The sequence below is a fragment of the Malaclemys terrapin genome, chromosome 2 (genome assembly GCF_027887155.1).
Source record: "Malaclemys terrapin pileata isolate rMalTer1 chromosome 2, rMalTer1.hap1, whole genome shotgun sequence".
NCBI lineage: Eukaryota > Metazoa > Chordata > Testudines > Emydidae > Malaclemys > Malaclemys terrapin.
The window spans coordinates 42,810,924-42,834,167 of NC_071506.1; the positions used below are offsets into that span (position 1 = coordinate 42,810,924).

General features: G+C 40.2%; 1 protein-coding gene across 3 annotated transcripts in view; it reads left to right on the forward strand.

The window, feature by feature from the left end:
- Positions 1–2,104: 2,104 nt before the first annotated feature.
- The window catches only part of VIRMA (vir like m6A methyltransferase associated), a 37,671-nt gene continuing 16,531 nt past the window's right edge, over positions 2,105–23,244 (forward strand). For all 3 annotated transcript variants that reach the window (XM_054017412.1, XM_054017413.1, XM_054017414.1), the window contains exons 1-11: positions 2,105–2,183; positions 9,122–9,237; positions 9,481–9,567; positions 10,442–10,490; positions 11,521–11,689; positions 12,731–12,853; positions 13,595–13,888; positions 15,226–16,375; positions 17,318–17,809; positions 21,008–21,162; positions 22,568–22,650. In XM_054017412.1, coding sequence (XP_053873387.1) covers positions 2,121–2,183; positions 9,122–9,237; positions 9,481–9,567; positions 10,442–10,490; positions 11,521–11,689; positions 12,731–12,853; positions 13,595–13,888; positions 15,226–16,375; positions 17,318–17,809; positions 21,008–21,162; positions 22,568–22,650 — 2,781 coding nt within the window. In that variant the 5' untranslated portion in view covers positions 2,105–2,120. The remainder of the gene's footprint in view (positions 2,184–9,121; positions 9,238–9,480; positions 9,568–10,441; positions 10,491–11,520; positions 11,690–12,730; positions 12,854–13,594; positions 13,889–15,225; positions 16,376–17,317; positions 17,810–21,007; positions 21,163–22,567; positions 22,651–23,244) is intronic.

The following is a 23,244-nucleotide window of genomic DNA, read 5'->3' on the forward strand; positions in this document are numbered from 1 at the left end:
TTACTTAGTTTTCTATTTTCATAATCACCACCATCATCCCGTTCAGATGGTCGGTAGTATATCCCTACTGCTACACTCTTATTATTCAAGCATGCAATTTCTGTTCATAGAGATTGTATGGTATAGTTCGATTAATTTCAGATTTTAGATATATATTTGACACTACTTTCTTTCATATTCCATTCCCGCCACTAGCATGACCTAGTCTGTCATTCCTATGTATTTTGTACCCTGCTATTACCATGTCCCATTGATTATCATCGCTCCACCAAATTTCTGTGATGCTTATTATATCAATATCCTCATTTAATTTCAGGCACTCAAGTTCATCAATGTCAATATTTAGACTTCTAGCATTTGTATGCAAGCAGTTATAAAATTTGTCACTTTTTAGCTGTCTGCCTTTTTGTGACGTAATTGAATGGTACTCTTTTTCATTTGACTGTTTCTCTTCAGTTGTACTTTAACAACTTGTCCTCACCTCTTTACAGGAATATAGAAAATTCCTGTTAATAAATCCTCCTCTAAGGGGTGTCTTTGTCTGAACCGTGTGCTCATGGGTGGAGCCCCCTTTGGGGAGGCTAGCCTCGGCTCCCCCCCCCCCCTCGGCCGTAGGAGCCCTGAGCCGGCCAGAGCCCTAAGACCCCCTCTTTTCCCCACAGTTGGAGCCTCTTCCCCCATGGCTGGAGGAGCCCCGAGCCAGCCAAAGCCCCCCTCCCCCTCTATGGCCAGAGCCCTCAGTCGCCCCACACACACTTGCCCAGAGGAGCCCCCAACTGGTCAAAGCCCTGAGCCCCCCTGCACGGAGTCCTGGCCCAGTTGCTGCCGCGCTTCCCCTCCCCAGACCCCAAGCCATCTGGAGAAAAGTGTGCGTCCCTCAACGCTCCTCTGGAAGAAGCTTTGCTATGCCCCATGCAGGTTCCGGGGTGGCTCAGGAGGCAGTATGTGCTACTCACCTTCTTTCTGGGTTCATCAGTAATCCCACAGGAAGCTGAATAGCACATACTGCCTCCTCAGCTGCTCCGGAACCTGCATGGGGCATAATAAATGAAAAACTTCACCCCAAACCCGGGGTCCGGCAGCAGCGCCAAGGGAAGCTCAGCCTCCCCTGGGCTATTATACCTGCCACCCATGTGTGTGTTTCTCTACACCTGTTATCTTTCCCCCCGTGCTTAGTTTAAAAACTCCTCTACCTTTTTAATTGTACATGCCAACAATCTAGTTCCATTTCGGTTTAGGTAGAGCCTATCCTCTTTTTGTGGGCTCCTCCTTTCCCAAAAGGTTCCCCAGTTCCTAATAAACCTAAATCCCTCCTCTAAATACCATAGTCTCATCCATGCATGAACACCCTGCAGTTCTGCCGGTCTACCCTGGCCCTGTGTGTGGAACTGGAAACAGTTTCAGAGAATGCGACTACTGAGGTCCTGAACTTAACTCTCTTATCTAGCAGCCTAATTTGACCTTCAGGACCTTCCTCCTGCCTTTCCCTATGTTATTGGTACCTACATGTACCATGACCTCCAGCTCTTCCCCAGCACTGCACATAAGACTGTCTAGATGTCTTGAGGTAGCCACAACCTTTGCACCCAGCAGGCAAATCACAATGTGGTTCTCCCAGTCACCACAAACTCAACTATCTGTGTTTCTAATACTCAAGACCGCCACTACTATTACCTATCTCTTAATAACAGGAGTCCCCTCCCCCAGAGAGGTTTCCTAGTGGGAGAAGATACCATGACAGCATCTGGAAGGAGAATCCTAAGTAAGGGATCATTCCCCTCCGCCCCGGTTCAATGTTCTCCCTCGCCTTAAATGAACCCTCCCATGAAATTCTAGGGTGCTGAACACAATATAAATACAGGTGATGGACCCCTGCCCGCACTAAGGGGCTCAGTGCATACAGCCGAGGTAGTGGCCCAAAGGCAACCAGCACATTTGTCCCGCCACTACACCTTCCGCGACTCCCACTGCTCCTCACACTCACTCATCCCCAGCCGCAGTAGCGTGCGCATGCGCGCTCCAGGGAGCCCCTGGGGAGGGGCCGGAGGGCGCAGGCACCGCGAGCGACCCTGGAAGCGCTTGCGTTCACCCGGAAGTGCTTCCGCTGCTGCTGAGCAAAGATGGCGGCGGACACCGCAACGGAGCTGCTGTTTTTAGACACTTTCAAGCACCAGAGCGCGGAGGTACAGCTGCCCTCAGAGAAAGAGGGAGGGAGGCAGGCAGAGCGATTCTCCCCTCTCCCCCTGGGCTGGCCCGCTCAAGAGCGCGGGGACTCTGGCTGGGGCTGGGCTGGGGGTAGGATTCGTGGGAGAGCGCAGGCGGGGGCGAGTCTCGGGGTGGGCTGTAGAGGGGCAGGGACAAGGACTGGGAGGGTGACGCTGCCTGTTCCAGATCCGGGTAGGGGGGCCGTCATGGCATAAGCATGCAGGGGAGACACCCCCAGTGCCCTCGTATCACACGGTGAAGCCCCGGCCTGGTCAGATGCTTGATGCATTGAAGCTACAACAGGTGGATATTCCCTGCCCCATAAACTTTATCAAGGCTTGTTGTGCAGGTGACTGGCAGCGTAGAAATGGGGTGGGTGTTAATGAGGAGGTAGCTGAGTAAGAAAATAGGACTTGATGGGGAGGAAGTTAAAGGGGTGGGTGATGGAGAAAGGGGGAAATGGGAGAGGAATTATAAAAGGGACAGTTTGATAAGGTTATGTGAGTGAGGATGAGGGGAGATGTCAGGAACAAGAGTGCTTTTCTGGAGCCTATGGTGCATTTCTCCCTTGCAGCAATTAATGAGGAGGTGGGGAATATTTATTTAGGCTCATATGTCCTTTGTGTCCCATTTCACAGTAGGCGTAGTGTGGATGTACCAAGCTCCCAGTCTCAGAGGATAACCCTACAGACAGATCCTCCTTGTTGTTGCCACAGAAGCCCAGTGTTGCAAAGATACTTTTGTTGCAGCAGCGGAGAATTTTGTCAGTGATTGTGTCACCTGATGTGACACTTTGTGTGGGAGAGATATATCTTTAAGCAAGCATGATGTTAAAAATGAAATTGTCAAAAGTGGATCTGCAGGAAGTCATCGAGGCCAAGAATTTAACTAGATTCAAAAGAGATTGGACATTTGTATGGCTGTCACCTTGGTCTTAAAATAAAAGTGTTTAGTGTTTTCACGGTGGAAAGAGGTAAATAGCAGAGTTCCCCAAGGATCTGTACTGGGATCAGTGCTGTTCAATATATTCATAAATGATCTGGGAAAAGGAGTAAACAGTGAGGTGGTGAGTTTGCAGATGATACAAAATTACTTAGGATGGATAAGTCCAATGCAGACTGTGAAGAGTTATGAGCGGATCTCACAAAACTAGGTGACTGGGCAACAAAGTGGCAGGGTTGGTGTCCCAAGGCTGTATTTGTCAGAAGCTGGGAATGGGTGATGGGATGAATCACTTGATGATAACCTGTTCTGTTCGTTCCCTTTGAAGCACCTGGCATTGACCGCTGCCGGAAGACTGGGCTAGATGGACCTTTGGTCTGACCCAGTATGGCCGGTCTTATGTCTAGACGAAATTGAGTGTTGATAAATGCAAAGTAATGTACATTGGAAAACATAGTTCTAAATGTATGTTCAAAATGATGGGGTCTAAATTAGCTGTTACCACTCAAAGATATCTTGGAGTCACAGTGGATAGTTCTCTCAAAAACATCTGCTCAATGTGTGGTGGCAGTCAAAAAAGCTAATAGAATATTAGGAACATTGGGAAAGGGATAGATAATAAGACAGAAAATATAATGCCATTATATAAATCTGTGGTATGCTGACATGTTGAATACTGCTTGCCGTTCTTGTTGGCCTATTTAAAAATATATTAGAATTGGAAAAAGTACAGAGAAGGGCAACAAAAATGATTAAGGGTATGGAACAGCTTCCATATGAGGAGAGATTAAAAAGAGTGGGACTGTTTATCTTAGAAAAGGGACGACTAAGGGGGGATATGATAAAGGTTTATAAAATCATGAATGGCGTGGGGAAAGTGAATAAGGAAGTGCTATTTATCCCTTCATGTGACCCCTGGTTCATGTGTTACCCAACAAAATCAACAGGCAGCAGGTTTAAAACAAACATAAGGATATACTTCTTCACACAGTGCCCAATCAACCTGTGGAACTCATTGCCAGGGGACGCTTTGAAGGCCAAAAGTATAAATGGCTTGAAAAACAAATGAGACAAGTTCATGGAGGATAAACCCATCAATGGCTATTAGCCAGGGAAACAGCATCATGCTCTGTGTGTCCCTAAACCTCTGATTGCCAGAAGCTGGGACTGGATGACATGGGATGGATTGCTGAATAAATTGCCCTGTTTTGTTCTTTTCTCCCTGAGGCATCTGGCACAGTCTGCTGTCGAAAGACAGGATACTGCACTAAATGAACCATTAGTCTGATCCGGTATGGCCATTTTTACATTCTTAATTAACAGTTTTAGGGATTAAGCCAGTCTCTAATTATAAGAGATCAGGATGATACCTAATATGGAGCAGATTATCCCACGTCTGCCTGCTGTGGGTTCTTACACCTTCCTCTAAAGCATCTGGGACTGGCCATTGTCAGACAAAATCCTGAACTAGGTAGCGATCAAGTCTGATCTGGTGTAGCAATTCCTGTGCTCACAAACCCTTTCCATTTGTCTATACAGGCCATATAGTTGTGCTTGCAAAAATATTGTCAAATTTGTTCCATACAAATGATGGTCTGTCTGGTACACATCCTTTTGATAATGTGTCCTTAGTTGCTCATTGTTATTTATCATGACTGTTGTTGTTATGGTAGTGCTTAGGGGCAATGAATCAGGGCCCTATTGCACTGTAGAAACATAACAAAAAGACCATTCTTGTTTTAAAGAGTTTAGAAGCTAAGGAACATGGAAACACAAATTTTCTAGAACACTGAATACATTTGTGGCATGTGTAAATCGTGATTAAAAACATAGCAAAATACTTAATCTCTGCCAGTGGAGATTTTAATTTTTGCTTTAAAACTAATGCCACAGAGGGAGTCTCCCTTAAGAACATAAGAATGGTCATAATGGGTCAAACCAAAGGTCCATCTAACCCAGTATTCTGTCTTCTGACAGTGGCCAATGCCAAGTGCCCCAGAGAGAATGAACAGAACAGCTAATCATCAAATCATCATCTGTGGCCCATTCCCAGCTTCTGGCAAACAGAGGCTAGGGACACCATCCCTGCCCATCCTGGCTAATAGCCGTTGATGGATCTCTCCTCCATGAATTTATCTAGTTCCTTTTAGAACCCTGTTATAGTCTTGCCCTTCACAACATCCACTGGCAAAGAGTTCCACAGATCCTTCTTCCTAAATAAGTGAGGAGACTAGAGTAGATCTGCACGTGGGAGTTTTTCTCTCACATGCACACACTGTTTTGATACTTATTTTACTCCATATATTGAATTATAGCTGGAACACTTGTGATGATTATATTTAAAATTGTCTAAGCAGTTCCATTTTAAGACCAAGGATGAGACCTCACCCTACTCTGTCCCCGTTATGGCAGGTAAAAAAAAAAAAGTATAGAGCTGTGTAAAGGAGCCCGAAAAGCTCTAGTTGCAGCTGGGGAAGGATTTCCCTGGCATAAGCATTATAGAAGACAGCCCTAAGGCTACCTTTTGAGGACTCAATCGTAAGCCCCATAGGCGGTATGGGTTATGTGTGGGGAGCAGGGCTGTATTGTGAAGCGCTGCTGTCCATAAGGCAACCTGAGTCTGATGTAACTTAGGGTAGCATGGATATGCCACCCACCACATTTTGTCTAGTAACATGGACTGTAGTGCAGCCTAGAAACTGGAGTATGCACTAGAGTCCTCAGCAGGCTTGCATTGGGGCAGCTAGCTTGTGCTGAAGCCAGTGCCACCCTGACTTCACTACAACTCTTGTTACCCGCCCTAGCCAGATTAAAACTAATGTGGGTATGCCTTCCTGCAGTACAATTATACTTTCATTTGTGGTGTTGACATATCCTTAGACAGGCCCCAGGGGCCTGTCTGAGTTATGCTGGAGCTTTTTCTAGCTCCCCAGAATAGTCTAGGATGGGGAAGGCCCAAAGGGGGCTTAAAACCATCCACCCTTTCCCCTTGCACGGCGACAAATTCTGTACCGCGCCTCTTAGAAGTGCGGCACAGATTCTCATCCTATGTTTTTAGTTGCTCATATGTGTAACATTAACCATGTGAGCACTTTTGTTGACTTCAGTAGGAGTGCGTATATGATTAATGGTATGCATGTGCTTAAGTGCTTTGTTGGCTTGGAATCTGAATGAGAGATGTTTCCACGGTATTAGCAGAAATGAAAGGACCAGATGAAAGATGTCTGTGTCAAATATATTTGTAAAACAAAGCAAAAATCTGTAAAGCAAACAACTTTTGTGATCTACTCTCTTCTTCATAAATTGTGAGCACTAAGAGCAACATCCCACTCCATTGTTTTAATGATGCTCATAGACTCATAGACTTTAAGCTAGAAGGGACCATCATGATCATCTAGTCTGAATTCCTGCACCTTGCAAGCCATGGAACCTCAGCCATTCTCTCCTGTAGTAGGCCCCTAACCTCTGGCTGAGTTATGGCAGTCCTCAAATCTTGATTTAAGATTTCAAGTGACGGAGAATTCACCATTTACTTTAGTTCAAACCAGCAAGTAACCCATGCCCCAGCCTGCAGAGGAAGGCAAAAAAAACCCCAGAGCCCCTGCCAGTCTGATCTGGGAGAAAATTCCTTCCTGGCCCCAAATATGGTGATCAGTTAGACCCTGAATATGTGGACAAGACACACCAGCCGGACACCTGGGAAGAATTCTCTGTTGTAATTCAGAACCCATCTCATCTAGTGTCCCATCTCTAGCTGTTGGAGATATTTGCTAATAGCAGTCCTGATTGGCCCATATGCTGTTGTAGGCAATCTCATCATACCATCTCCTCCATAAACTCATCAAGCTCAGTCTTAAAACAAGTTAGGTTTTTTGCCTCCCTTTGGAAGGCTGTTCCAGAACATCACTCCTCTGATGGTTAGAAACCTTCACCTAATTTCAGGCCTAAAGCTTATTGATTTCCAGTTTATGTCCATTTGTTCTTGTGCCAACATTGGCCATTAAGTTAAATAATGCCTTTCCTTCCCTGGAGTTTATCCCTCTGATGTATTTATAGAGTGCAGTCATATCACCCTTCAGCCTTCATTTTGTCATGCTAAACAAGCCAAACTCCTTAAGTCTCTTGTAAAGTAGATTCTGCATTCCTCTGATCATCTTAGTAGCCCTTCTCTGCATCTGTTCCAGTTTGAATTCATTTTCTTAAATGTGGGAAACCAGAATTGCACACACTGTTCCAGATGAGGTCTCACCAGTGCCTTGTATTATGGTAACAACACTTCCCTATCTTTACTAGAAATACCTTTCCTGATTCATCCTAGGACTGCCTTAGCCTTTTTTGCTGCTGCATCACGTTGGCATCTCATAATCATCCTGAGATTAACCAGTACACCCAGATCCTTCTCCTCCTCTGTTGCGTCTTCAGCTTATAGCAAAAATTCTTATTGTTTGTCCCTAAGTGTGTGACCTTGCACTTTGCACTGTCATCTTAGTGCAAAGTTAGTATGTTTGTATGTTAGTGTGGACTTCGTTAAAACAGCTCATAAAAATCATTCTTGTATTTTAAAATAGTTCTTAAAAAACATTTTAACAGTATGAGCCCCCTCTTCCCCATTAATGGCACAGTTGTGTTTAGTTAAATGTTCATAATCATTTAATCCTTTGCTTTTCTGATAAGTCTTCCTACAAGGAATTCAATTATAGTGGTGGCTTTGTGCAGTGTGGTTGTTCTCTAGAAACTTGAATGAGGCTATGAATTCATTTCACATCGATTGCTGGAAAGTCAGCAGATACTAATGACCAGAGTTTGATTTGAACAGATGATGTAACAGTGAAAGATTTTGTATCCCATAAGCAGTCTCATGAGCTATCTAGTTTCCCTTTGTTCCCGTTGTCTTAAAAATCTTTTAACTGCAGTTCCACTTTTTAGAATGTGTTGATAGGTAGTTAATTTATAGGCCGGCTAGTGGATATATAGTATTAAGCTGTTCTACTGAGAAATGTGATCATGAGCCTCAGGGAAAGTAACTGCTCATGTGTAAGAAATACAATTTAATTCCTTGCACATTGTCTGGTATTTACGGATAAATATATTTTTCCTGTTTTATAAATGTCTCATGAGGATATATACAGTTTAGTGAAAAGAGACTTTCAATGATCAGTGTCAGTGGTTTGCTGAGGCAGTGTCTTTTACTTTGATAAACTCTGATTATTTTTCAATTTCTAATACATTGGAAGCCATCATAGCTCTGTGTTTGTTTATATTTTTCTTTGTGTAAACATATCTATGTCCTAGTGTTTGAATGGCCTGAAAGGTCTCTGCCATCTCTGACTTACATGATGTCAGCAGAAATGTCTGAAGCATCTGAAAGTTTTCAAATGCTGCTGCAGAGGTAGAAAAGTCAGCACCCAATAGTATCTTTGCATAGCTCTCACAAAATTCCGGCTGTAGTCTTTAATATCATCAACAGTGTTAGCTGCTCTTAAAAAAATAAAATAACTTTCTGATATTTAAAATTAGAACATGTTTTATTTCTTCTATAGTAATAAACTTGGCAGTGTTTAAAGTGGCACTGTCCACTTGAAAATTAGTGAATTTTGAAAGTAGCTTCAGTTCCTCTGCCAATTTTTGTCTTTACTATAATTTTCGAAATGTTTCTCCTCCTTGTTGCTGTTTGAAAGGGCCTCACAAATAAAAAGGGAAATAATTCTGTAGGGGAAACAATGAAACTTTCTATACACAAGAAGCTTTCAAATGTACAAACTGAGGGGGAGGAAGGGGGAGAAGATTTTCTCAACCCTTTCAATTACATTAACCTTAGGTGTTGTCACAATAAGAAGTTAAAGAAATTATCAGGATTGTCATTTTTAAGTTTGTGCTTTTTTAAATAGAGGGTACATAAATAAGTTGGAATGTAAAGTAAAAACAATATAGTATTTTTCAAGCTTAATAACTTTTGTTTGCTCTTTGTTTTTAGCAAAGTACCAATATAGATGTAGTTCGTTTTCCATGTGTGGTTTACATAAATGAAGTACGTGTCATTCCTCCAGGAGTAAGAGCTCACACAAGTTTGCCTGACAATAGAGCTTATGGGTAAGTCTTAAAATATTCAGATGCACATTCCTTGCATTTTGTTTGGGACTTGTGAATCACAGTTAAAAACTGCAATATAGGAAGGTAGCCTGTGCTTATGCATTCACTGAATATGCAATATATATATATATTTAGTATTTTCTTTCAGGTTTTAAACAATAACATCTTAGAGATTTCAGGTCTTATTTGTTTTGGTTAAGTGAAGCCTGAGAGGATTAATTTTTACCTTTGTTCTATCACCAGAGAGACATCCCCACATACATTTCAGTTAGACCTGTTTTTCAACAATGTCAGCAAGCCAAGTGCCCCTGTTTTTGACAGGCTGGGAAGGTAAGAATTTGTGAATTCATGTACTTCATACATTCATGAATTTTTTGCATAGCACTGAATGTTTTTCTGTAGAAGAATGTGCTGCATTTCCTGATGTGTAGAAATGAGAAATTCAATACAGTATTGTTAAATCTCCAAAAGAGTTTCTTATTTTTTAAAATAAAGGTTTAGGGTCTGATAGTGATTAGTAGACATAATACTTCACTGAGTAGCCCTGTTCTCTGTAATGGGATTACTGAAGCTAATAAGTATTATAGTTAGTAAAAAGTGTTTCTAGGATTGGGCCCTTACTTGTAAACACTGTTAATAACAAAAATTCACAATTTTTTGTTTGCAAGCATGCTTCTGTTTCTTCCACCGTGACCCCACCCTGTTTGTGGATCTGTTTAAGATTTCTTTGAGGGGAGATGGCCCAGCAGAAAAGATAGTACAGCTTTAGAATTTATCTATTCTTGAAAATCTTTGAGACTAGAGGATGCATGTACATCCAGGCCTGCCCATCTGTGCTTCCATATTTGCCTCTTTCTACTCTTTCCCTAGCATGAACCCTAGTTGCCCCCCTCTTCATTCATTGTGTAAGGGGAGAGAGATCTATGCTTAAAGGGTCTGGGTAGAAGATCCCAACTGTGATTTTTAAACTGACAGTGTCCCTTTAATGTCAATGTATATTGAAAGTACTTTGGGCTTTTTACATTCCTAAGTTGATAAGCATAGATATTGTGTAGTGTTTGATACTGGCTTGATGTCTCATTCTTTCTTTCACTTAAGGTGAAAATAAGGTATTCTTAAAGGGTCACGTACAGAAATGTCCATACTTTGTGTGTAAAGGACTTTTGTTAAACATTGAAAAATAAGTTTGTGTTCTGTTTAACAGCCTTGAATATGATGAGAACTCTTCAATTATCTTTAGACCCAATGCAAAGGTAATAATTGTACCTACTTATGCTATAATTTCAATGTTTTTCTTATTCCGGTGTGGCTATTATTTGAATACCATGGCGCTGCTATTTAGCGTGCTTAGCACTGTGCAAGCAGTTGTAGGGGAAGATCCTATTCTGGAGAGCTCATTCTAAGCTAGTCCATACAGTTCAATTGTATAATACACTAGGGCCATGATTTTAAAAATTAGCCTAAAGTTATGTTCCAAGTAAGTGGCTTGATTTTTAAAAGTGTTGATCACTCAACAGCTCCTATTAAGTTTACTAATAAGAATGAACTGGGTGATCGCAGCCATCTTGGTGGATGTTCACCTCAGAATTTGGCTTGATTGATGAAATGGAAGGGGTTTGAGATCAGGGTTGCTTCATTTTGAGAGAGCCAAACCACTTCATGTCTGGGTCTAGTCACTGGTCTCAGTCTGCATGTTTGGAAAACACTAAAATCAAACATCACGAGTATATTAATATGTGAAGAATAAAGAGGGGTTAGCCTTTTTCCTTTCAGATTAGTTATTACTAATACAGAGGCATATCAGTACCAATTTGTTAGAGAAACAAGGTGGGTGAGGTAACATCTTTTATTGGACCAACTTTTGTTGGTGCAAGAGAGAAGCTTTTGAGCTACATAAAGCTCTTTATTTAAGTCATTTAATAATTTTTTGACAGTTACAAAACAGAATTGTTATTGATGATTGTAGCCCACATCCGAGCATATCCGTTAGGTTTGTCTGATGCATTCCAGTGCGATCTGCCCCATTGAATATTTGAATAAACTGGATGTAGTGGCTTTGACAATGTGTTATAATGAATTCTTTTTGTTGTAAAATTATTCATGTGGTATAATCAATATGTTTAATTTTTCAAAACCTTGAAGAGATATAAAATATATTAATCTGCAGTTTTTCTTGTGTGTATTTTAAGCATATACCCATACAGAACGAATAATTTAAAATTAAGTAAAAATCCTCAAATTCACTTTGAGTTTTTTAAAGATGCTTTTTCTTTTACAAACTAGGTCAACACGGATGGATTGGTCCTAAGAGGCTGGTACAACTGTCTGACATTAGCAATATATGGATCAGTTGATAGGGTAATAAGTCATGACAGAGATTCTCCTCCACCCCCTCCACCACCACCTCCTCCTCCCCAGCAACAACCAGGTTTGAAAAGAAACCCAAAACATGGTAAGTATGTCAGAATTATCTGAAGTAGGACAGCAAAAGTTTTCTTTCATTAAAATTAATTATCCCAGCGGCTAAAGGGTAATCTTCATATTCTGAGATTTCATTGGACTTAATTATCCAGCTGTAAATTTTTGTCTTTTTCCATGTTATCTCTTTGTAGGTTTTAGATAGAATATTTCTTAATAAGTTCCTCTTCTTTTTCTAATGCTTTTAGTGAGAGCAAGTGACTTTGATTTATCACAAGATACTTGATGAAAGGGTGCAGCTGAAGACGTAAATTAATTTGTGTTTCCCATGAGCTAAACTTTAAGTAAAAGTGTTGGAGACTAAAATCACTGCTTCCAAAACTGAGAGTTAATGAACAAAGCAGTAGTTAAAGGACATGAAGGAAAGCCTTTTACTTAGCCTTCTGTTTGTGACTCCCGGGTTGCTAAAAAGCGATTGAGATCATACCAGACGTAGAGTGGCCATGTGCAGCAGTCACGAACAGGTTTCCATTTCTGCCTCAGTAATGGCTTCAGAATTAGGGAGAGAACTGCACTGTTCAGATCTTTAATCATTTTACTGTAGAAATATAACTATTGTACTATAAACATTCAGCTTCAGATTAAAATTTGATTTTAAATAATTTTAACTAATCAGGGTAGATTTATATTATTACTAGACACATTCAAAGCAAATAATCAAGTGGCTAGGTAAATACAAATCTGCACTGTAACTTATGATTAAAAAAACTTTTAAAATGAATCTTGAACACAGTGTTTATGTAAGAAATGTCTTTGTTCATAAGCAGTGGCTTCTGTTAGCTTTTAATTCACCCGGTGGCTTTAAATCTTTGTGTGCTTCAGCAAGGGTGGTTTCAGCATGAGGGCACCTTCCATTTAATTAACTTGCCCCCTAGATGTTGCATGATGAAGGTGCATATGCTACATGAGGGGTGCTTCCTAATCAAGGTTGGCACCTACATTGTAAAATGTGCTACATTTTCCATCCTCCTCCCCCAAAATAAATTTTTTTGTTTTTCGAAAAACAAAAATATAGTTGATGGGGAGAAAGAAGATCAATTCAATGGGAGCCCTCCAAGACCACAGCCCAGGGGACCAAGGACTCCTCCAGGCCCTCCACCTCCTGACGATGATGAAGACGAGCCCATGCCTGTGGCAGGTATAGCTAATGTAGATTCTTATTCTCTGTCTACTGCACAGCAGTGGATAATGAGGGGAAAAAGGCCTACAATGTTACCTAGTGGTAGATGAGCTTTCTGCTCTCATTGATGTTGACAGATTCATTGTGGGGGGGGGGAGGGATAGCTTAGTGGTTTGAGCATTGGCCTGCTAAACCCAGGGTTGTGAGTTCAATCCTTGAGGAGGCCATTTAGGGATCTGGGGCAAAAATCGGTCTGGGGATTTGTCCTGCTTTGAGCAGGGGTTTGGACTAGATGATCTCCTGAGGTCCCTTCCAACCCTGATATTCTATGATCTTTAGGAAAAGCAATGCAAGTGTAGGATTGGTAGGAGAACCCCTTGTTCTGTTGTGCCATTTTCAATAACTATATTCAGTGTAAACATTTGAAACGTTAAATATAGACCAGTGTAGTGCCTGATCCTGCACTCTATATCCCATGCAAAATTTCCATGGACTTCATTGAATTTTTTTTCCCGCATAAGGACTACAGAATCAAAGTACAGTAGTAGTCTATGATTTTTACTATGGATTAAAAGTGCATAGAACTGTTTATGTAAATACAATTCTAATAAGGTAAATAATAGTAGTGAATATGAAGTAAAAGCATTTGAATGCTTTTTGAATTTTTTTTTTTTTTTAATTTCACTGTTCACACCACAAAACCTATAAACATTATTAACTACTGGGTTTAGTAATGAGATTTATCCCTTACTTTTTCAGTGGCTGGGGAAAAGGAAGATGATGTTGATCACAGGGAGGACTACTTTGAGCCAATTTCTCCTGATCGAACATCCGTTCACCAAGAAGGCCAGTACTCTGATGAAGGGGAGGTAGAGGAGGAGCAGCCAGAAGAAGGGGAGGATGAAGAGGAAGATGTGGATGTTGAGGAAGATGAGGAAGAGGATGAGGAGGATGGCCATACAGTAGAGAGTATTCCTGAGGAGGAAGAAGAGGAGGAGGAGGAGGAGGAGGAAGATGAAGAAGAGGAAGGCGAGGAGGAGGAGGAGGGTGAAGGTGAGTAATATACACAAATAGAAATGATTGCGATTTATAGAATTTTTTGAGAGAGTGTAGTCAAAAGGTTAAAGCAGATGACTGAGTGAGTAGATGTGATTCTTATCCTAGCTCTATCACTGCTTTGATTGTGTGACATTTGGGCAAGTCACTTAGCTTGTCTTTTTCTCAATTTGTAAAGAACGTGGAAGAAAGGCACTATAAATTTAAATTTATTATTTATTAATAAAAAAATCTGATTCTTCATCTCAGTAACTGTGAAGGTGTGTGCTTTACCTACACTATCTTGCACCTTTGACTTTATAAATACCCAAATTAATTCAATGAACAAGTAAGTTTCAAAATAGCTGGTATTAAACCCTGTGCTATGACAACTCAATAATCTTTATTTTCTTAAAATATAACCTGCCCAATATTCCCTGAAAAACAAATAAAACCTGCCCAAACTCCACTGCTCATGACTGATACCACAGTAACAAACTTTTATAATTACATGATGGAGGATTGAATATTTTGGAAAGGAATTAGACTGAATTTTCAAGGATATGTGAAAATATATGGAAAGGAAAAGGGAAGGTTGATATTCACCAATGCCCAAGAACCCCCTTGTGCTCTCAGGAAAGAGGCATATATTAATTGGTCAATCCGACCCAAAATAATCCATGCTTTTCAGCCTTGAAAATTGTTTAACTACTTCACTGATGCCTAACTTGTGTGGAGCAAGACACCCTTCCATTGCTGTTCCATGGACCTGCTATGGTTTGTACCAATGTGCCCCAACATTCCAACAGAATGTCAGCATTTCAAAGAATACAAAGGAGTTCTGTTGGCACATAGGGACTCCAGCAGAGAAGAGCAGCCAAGCAGTGAACATTAAGAAGGACAAGAGACAACTAGATTTATGGAAAGATTTTAATAAATAATAATAAATGAATAAAATTATCAGGGAGAGATTTTTAGCAGCTGTTCAGCTTATTGTGTCAGCCTTTCAGAATCAGAGATGTTTAAAAGAGTAATCATGATATATGCTGCGGCTGCTGTTACATAATGTTGTCTAGAACTATCATTTTATGATTGGATTTCTCACTCTAGTAAACAGGCTCTTTGCTTCCTTATTCATGGATGTGCTGCAGCCGTGCTGTGAGAAAGAGTAGTCTACTAATTTTGACTTCCAAGTATAGTGGTAGAAATAAATCTTTCAGTGTTTTGGATATTTTATATTTTCAAAATAGAAATTTGTATGTTACTTTTGTACTTTGAGTAGTTCTCTGAAGTTCATAAACTGGGCTTGATGTAACTGATTTATTTATTAAATTAAACTTAAAACTCTTTTGCAGGTGATGATGGCTATGAGCAGATTTCAAGTGATGAAGATGGAATTGCTGATCTGGAACGTGAAACATTTAAGTATCCAAGCTTTGATATTGAATATACTCCTGAGGATCTAGCCTCAGTGCCACCTGTGACATACGAGCCTTATGAAAGAGAGCTTGGACCTCTTTTGTACTTTAACTGCCCTTACAAGACCATATTTGAGGTTGAAGTTGGTAAGATAAAGGATCAAGATCCAGACAAGGAAAATTCAGGGGCAGTAGAAGCCTCAGTTAAGCTAACTGAACTCCTGGAATTATATCAGGAAGAAAGGGGTGCAAAGTGGGTTACAGCTTTAGAAGAAATTCCAAATTTAATAACAAAAGGACTAAGCTACCTGCAAGTGAAGAACACAAAACAGGACGATATTACCCAATTAGTAGACTGGACAATGCAGGCTTTAAACTTGCAGGTAGCTCTCAGGCAGCCTATTGCTTTGAATGTCCGACAGCTTAAAGCTGGAACAAAATTGGTGTCATCGCTAGCAGAATGTGGGACTCAAGGAATCATGGGACTCTTGCATGCAGGAGTTATTAATGCATTATTTGAACTGTTATTTGCAGATCATGTTTCATCCTCCCTTAAACTTAATGCTTTTAAAGCTTTGGATAGTGTTATCAGCATGACTGAGGGAATGGAAATGTTTTTAAGAGGTGGGTTAGAGGTACATGAAAAAAGTGGTTATCAGAAACTCTTGGAGCTCATACTATTAGATCAGACTGTGAGAGTAGTCACTGCAGGTTCTGCAATTCTGCAGAAATGCCATTTCTATGAGATTCTGTCAGACATTAAAAAGCTTGGTGACCAGTTAGCAGAGAACACTCCTCCCCTTCCTAATCATACGGAGTCTGAGCAGGAACCAGACCTTGGACTTGAGAGAACCAACCCAGAATATGAAAATGATGTGGAGGCGCCTATGGATATGGATCATCTTTTGGAATCTTCTAATATCAGTGAAGGAGAAGTAGAAAAACTTATTAGCCTCTTAGATGAAATCTTTCATTTGATGGAGACTGCACCACATACAATGATTCAGCCACCAGTAAAATCTTTTCCAACAATGGCACGCATTACAGGACCCCCAGAAAGGGATGATCCTTATCCAGTCCTTTTCAGGTAAGACAGCTGTGGTTCACTTTCGATACCAGCTTGGGGTACCAGAACTGGGTTCTTTTTTTCAGTTTGGTGCATGTTTTGTGGACTACATACGCAATAGAGTAAAGTAATGACTAACATTATGCTAGATTTTTCACTTTGCTAATATACCTTTAGTGGAGGCTTACATATTGCTTTAATAAGCTTTAGGGAGTACTGGATGGTTTATGGGATTGCAGTTATGTTGTTGTTTCCAGTTCAGCCTATGTTAATACTAACCAAAAGTCGTTACCGTCTTACTATTTATTAGTCATATTATGGTAGCACCTACGAGTCCCGTTCGTGGATCAGGGTCCACTGTGCAAGGTACTGTACAAACACTTAACAAAAAGACAGAAGAGCTTGCACTTGATGGTCTGAGACTAGTTCCTGCTGTGGACAAGCATCCATATCACAAAATCCTTCACTGTCATCTTTGGCAGCTGCAGCAGAGTGACCAAGGACTGAATGGGCAGGGGGTCTGTATATTGCAAAAGATGGAATCCTAAAGAAGTTGTGTTCTTTTTTTTTTTTTTTTAAAGAGAAATTAAGTTAAAAAACTAGCAGTATTAAAAAGTTAAGGTTGAGTGTTCAAGTACTCAAAATTTAGACTATTACAAAAATTAAAAGTTTTTGCTCATTGGTGGTGGTGTTCAATGTGTGATTTTATTGTGTACATTATTTATTTCAATGGGGATTTACTCCTCATTACATAGTTACAATAATTACCTTGTGCAAAAAAGACTCTGAATTCTGCTACTTAATCATGAAGTATGGTTAATATATGGTTTCTCATAATATACAAAAGAATACATTTTGGAGGTCCAAAATATAGGCTAAGATACAGAGGATCTATTTTCTGTCAATGTTCTATGTATCCAGATCATCATATGTTATAGATACTTCTGTTTTACCTTTCTGCAGATACCTTCATAGTCACCATTTCTTGGAATCTATTACCTTGCTACTATCCATTCCAATAACAAGTGCTCATCCGGGTGTGCTTCAGGCTGTCAGAGACGTGTTGAAATTCCTGGGACAGTCACAAAAAGGTCTCCTCTTCTTCCTGTCTGAGTATGAAGCAACAAACCTGTTGATTAGGGCGCTGTGTCAGTTTTCTGATCCAGATCAAGAAGAAGGTCTCCAATCAGATGGTGCCAGTGATGATGCATTTGCCTTGTGGCTCCTGCATTCAACACAGACATTGCAGTGTATTTCAGAATTATTCTGCCACTTTCAGCGGTGCACAGCCAGTGAGGAAACTGACCATTCAGACCTCTTGGGAACATTTCATAACCTTTACCTGATTACTTTTAACCCTGTTGGAAGATCTGCTGTAGCTCATGTGTTCAGCCTTGAGAAGAATCTCCAAAGTCTTATTACTTTAATGGAATACTATTCCAAAGAAGTTTTAGGGTAATGGTATATTTGTGTTTATTCCTTATTTGCATATACTAGCTGTCCCCTTTGTAAAGAAATAGATGGCATAGAAGACAACAAAAGAAAACCTTACGCTTTGATGGTTTTGCAGAATTACCGTTGATTCAAAATAGAATTACAGCATAGAAATTGCAGACCTCTTTTGTAATCAAATATCTGTTAGCATAGAAACTATATAGGTCATCAAGAAAAATGTTTAGTTGTTTCACTACAGGTCAGTTTTAAAAAAAAATTACGAAATATTAGGCAGTGTTTTATCCAAGCTTACTGTTTGCCTGTGAAACCAAGTATAGAATCGTAGGGTTAGAAGGGACAGCAAGGGTCGTCTAGTCTAACCCTCTGCCAAGATGCAGGATTTGTTGTGTCTAAACCATCCAAGACAGGTGGCTATCCAGTTCCTTTAGAAAACCTCCAGTGAAGGAGTTTCCACGACCTCCCTAAGCAGTCTGTTTCCTTGTCCTACTGTCAGGAAGTTTTTTCCTGAGATTTAATCTAAATCTGTTATGCTGTAGTTTGAACCCATTGCCTCTTGTCCTGCCTTCTGTGGCAAGAGAGAAGAACTTTTCTCCATCCCTTTTTTTTTTTTTTTTTTTTTTTTTTTTTTTTTAACGGAAGCCTTTCAAGTATTTGAAGACTGTTTTTATGTTCCCCCTTAATCTTTTCCAAACTAAACATACCTAGTTTATTCAGCCTTTACTCATATGGAGGGCCCTACCAAATTCACGTCCATGAAAAACGCGTCACGGACCATGAAGTCTTGTCTCCCTCTGTGAAATCTGGTCTTCTATGTGCTTTTAGCCTATACTATATGTCAGCGATTCTCAAACTGTGGGTTGGGACCCCAAAGTGGGTCATGACCCCGTTTTAATGGAGTCGCTAGGGCTGGCTTAGACTGCCTGGGGCCAAAGCTGAAGCTTGAGCCCCACAGCCCATGGCTGAAGTCATAGCCTGCGGGATTCAGTCCTGGGCAACAGGGCTCAGGTTACAGGCCCCTGGCCTGGGGCTGAAGTCCTTGGGCTTCAGCTTTGGCCACCTCCAGGGCGGTGGGGCTTGGGCTTTGGCCCTCCCACCCAGGACAGTGGGGCTCAGGCTTCGGTCTTCCCTCTTCCCCCTCCCCCCCCCCCCCGGATTTCTGAAATCATTAAATTTACAATTTTTAAAATCCTATGACCATGAAATTGACCAAAATGGACCATGAATTTAGTAGGACCCTACTCACATGGCTTGCATTCCATCCCTTTGATCATCTTTGTCGCTCATCTCTGGATCCTTTCCAGTTTCTCTACAACCTCTCTATACATTGGTGACCAAAATTGGATGTAGTACTCCAGCTGAGGCTTATCCAGCGCCAAGTAGAGTGGTACTATCCGCTCCTGTGACTTGCATGTTATGCCTCTGTTAATGCAACCTAAAATTGTTTTTTGTTTCCCCCCAAACATCATTGCATTGCTGACTCCTGTTAAGGTTGTGATCCACCACAACTCCCAGATCCTTCTCAGCGGTGCTGCCGCCAAGCCAGTTATCTCCTGTTTTGCATTTGTGCATTTGGTTGTTCTTCCCTTAGTGTTGCACATTACATTTGTCTTTGTTAAATTTCATTGTGTTGTCTATAGCCCAGTTCTCCAATTAATCAAGATCCCTCTGAATTTTATCTCTATCCTCCAAAGTGTTGGCAATCCCCATTGCTTTCTGTCATCTGCAGATTTGATCAGTATGCTCTCTATTCCTACATTCAGGTAATTAATAAATATGTTAAATGAGACTGGACCCAGAACAGATCCCTGTGGAACCCCACTTGAGACCTCCTTCCAATCCCACATCATTCCATTCAGAGTTACTCTTTGTTTGCGATTGTTTATCCAATTATATGTATCCACCTAGTGCACATTTCTTCAGTTTTACTTATCAGAATGTCATGTAGAACTGTGTCAAAAGCCTTGCTGAAGTCCAGGTATATTATGTCCATCACATTCCCCCTATCCACCAAACCAGTTACTTTGTCAAAGAAGGAAATCAAGCTGGTTTGGCATGATTTGTTCTTAGTAAATCCATGCTGGCTGCTAGTGGTCACCCCTTCATTCTCCAGGTATTCACAGATTGAATGTTTTAAACATTGCTCTATTATTTTCCCAGGAATCAAAGTCAGGCTGACTGGTCTATAGTTCCCCGACTCTTCCCTCCCCCCCCCCGCTTTTTAAAGATGGGCACTAAGTTAGCCCTTTTTCAGCCTTCTGGGACCTCTCTTGACATCCATGAGTTTAAATATTATTGCCAGTGGCTCCGAGATTTCTTCAGCTAATTCCTTCAGTACCCTCGGGTGAATAGCATCTGACCCCACTGATTTGAATTAATTCAGATTGGTCAGAAGATCTCTGAAATGTTCTTTACTTTTCCCAATATGCATCCTTTCCCTCTTTATTGTCTGTGGTAATTTCATTAGTTGTCCGGTCACGTTATTTTTTGTGAGAAGACTGAAACAAAGTAGACATTGAGCAGCTCTGTTACCAGTTCTCCTTCTCCATTGAGCAGTGGACCCACACCATCATTGATCTTTCTTTTTTGTATGACGTATTTGAAGAACTCTTTCTTGTTGTGTCTAACATTCCTTGCCAGCTGAAACTCATTCTTTGCCTTGGCTTTCCTGATTGGGGACTATACAGTACAAGAGATGATTCCCCCCTCCCCTCCCCCCATCACAAGTTTCCCCAAATCTTGAAAATGTTGTCACTATGTTTTTCTGGAGAGACTAATGACTTGAGGAGCAGATTTATTTATTCCTTTCTTGAACAGCAGTGGTGAAGCAGCGTAAGAAAATATACTCTCTGCTTGCTTGAATATAGCCAATGCTATCCGTTTCCCTTTTTTTGAGTACTGAAGTTTCAAAAGGAGAAACATAAGAAATGTATAAACTATATAAGTAACAATTACTGTAAAAAAACCAAACTGACCAGATATTAATTATATTTTGAACTCTTGTCAATTGTTTTAGCTTTCAAAAACTACTATAAAGAGAGAGTGATTTTTATTCCACAGTATGAAAATTCTCTAGGTGAACTTGTAATGAAGATAGAGTTCTGCAGGCAGATTCATAAAGGCTCAGGAATGAAAAAATCTATCAAGTATCCAGTGTGCTAGCCTAGAATTTAAGGGGAAAATCCTATATCCTTCTTTCAGTGATTCCAAGTCCAAGAAGTCGGTTGCCTATAATTATGCATGCATACTTGTTTTGCTGGTGGTTCAGTCTTCCAGTGATGTCCAAATGCTGGAACAGTACTCAGCGCCTTTATTGAAGCTTTGTAAGGCAGATGAAAATAACACCAAATTGCAAGGTACAGTATGTGTCATTATCAAGTGAATTGTTTAGAATGTATAGAAAATTTTTTTGTATGTCGGTAATTAGTACTTCATGATCATCTGGTTTTGATAATGGGTATAATGAAATTCCCTTTTTAGCTGTGTATGATTAGGTTGAGTCATTGAAAAGGGGTATAATTTTTTCTGTTATACTAATATGAGTTCTTCAACTTGAATACTTTCCAAGTTTATATTTTATGTAATATTCGTTACCAAGAATATCAGATAATTGCAGGAAATTTGCACTCTTTGTTGGAAATAATTAGGAAGGGAAGATTTAGCAAAAATAGGGAGTCAGTGGCTGATTCTTACTTTGGCTGTTTTTTAAATTTTTCTCCCATCAGCCCAGAACTCTGGGCCCCCTCCAAACAGTAAAATGCACTACTAGAAACCAAAAATGTTCAATACGAAACTTTCAGTTCATCGGTTTTTCCAATTACTAGTCTTTTGCCTGAAGAGGGATGCCACTTTACCCAGTCATATCATGAAATCCTAAATAAGCCATTCTTCAGCTTCCAGCTGTTCCACCTGTGAACCCCCAAACTGGCAGGTTAACAAATCCAGGTTGTTGTGGACCAAGGAGGGGAGTGGACACCAGAGCTGAGAAACTTTGATGGAGAACGCCCTGGGGATGGGGATGGGGTTTAGTTGGGTATTTAAGGAGCAGAAGATTTTGATTTGGTTTGTAATTACCTATTTTACGTGCCACTATGCGTGAGAGGAATGTGCTGCTGTTTTGGTTCTGAATGGCTTTGGCATTGTATTTTTAAAGGGAATTAGGGCCCTTGGAGTTCATGAGAGATTTTCTTTAGGTGTGCGTATTTAATTTAAAATAAATAAGAAAAAAACATTTATAATTTAGTTTTACATACAAAGTGATGTTCACAAATTGTTTACGTGTATGAGTAGGAGTAATGAAAACAGGGACAGGAGTGTTTCTATGTTGATATTGTTTCTAGAACAAATCTCTTCATTGGGGACTTCCCCCCAAAAAATTACTAGAAAGGGAAAATGCCTTGCCAATCTAGCAATGTTCCAGGGTTTCACTTTTATTCCATTAGAAGATGATTAGCCATAAGATGGTCATATGCCAAAAAATCATTTCAGCATCAAACTTGCATGAGCTGAATACTACAGCATTCAAATCAGATGTATGCCCTGCCTTAATGTGATTTCCCCCCCCCCTTCCTCATTATGTTAATGCAGATCATTAAAATCCCTTCTGTTTATAATTCATACTATGGCTCATACCTAGCAATTTTTCATCTAAGTGCATAGACTAGTCTGTATCAGTTAAATTATTCTTAAAGCACAGGTTTATAAAACAAATGCAATTCTAGTTTATGACCTTTCTGTTCACCAACATATCTTGTTTTTTAGAGCTCTGCAAGTGGCTTGAACCTTTGAAAAATCTTAGATTTGAAATTAATTGTATCCCAAATCTCATTGAATATATTAAACAGGTTAGTAAAATTTTTGATACAGATGTTACTTTGTTTTGGGAATGTGACGTTAGAAGCTTTTGCCTAAGCAATCAATCTGTCCTTCGATTCTCAGTCCAACATTTGAAAAGTCTGTGACTTGCATAGCAGATTGTGATGCCATTGAAATAGAAGGAAGGAGTAGGCTCATTTTTTAAGAGGAAGCAGTCTTAAAAGTTGCTAACAACCTGGCAGTTATCTGTGATGGAAGATGACATACGGAATTTAGTGTGACAGTTTGAAGTGTTTTCCTAAAGTATTGTATGTTTGTAAATTTTGACAGGGCTTATTCTGCAACTGAAGAGCGTCCGTACTTGGCAGTTTCAGTCATGCCCATGAGTAGAACATAGACAGAACCAGGTTTTTGAAGAGTTGGAAAAATGAATGTCAATAAGATCCAGCTATTTTTAATGATCCATATCAGTTAGTTCAGACTATTCTGTCTTTATAACAAAAAATCTCTTTAATTTTTTTTGTATATATTGTGATGGCTAAATAGTCTTCTGACTTGATGTAGGCTAGGAAAATAGGTTAGTATAATGTATCAAGCATATCTTTGTTGAAAATTAGTCCCTT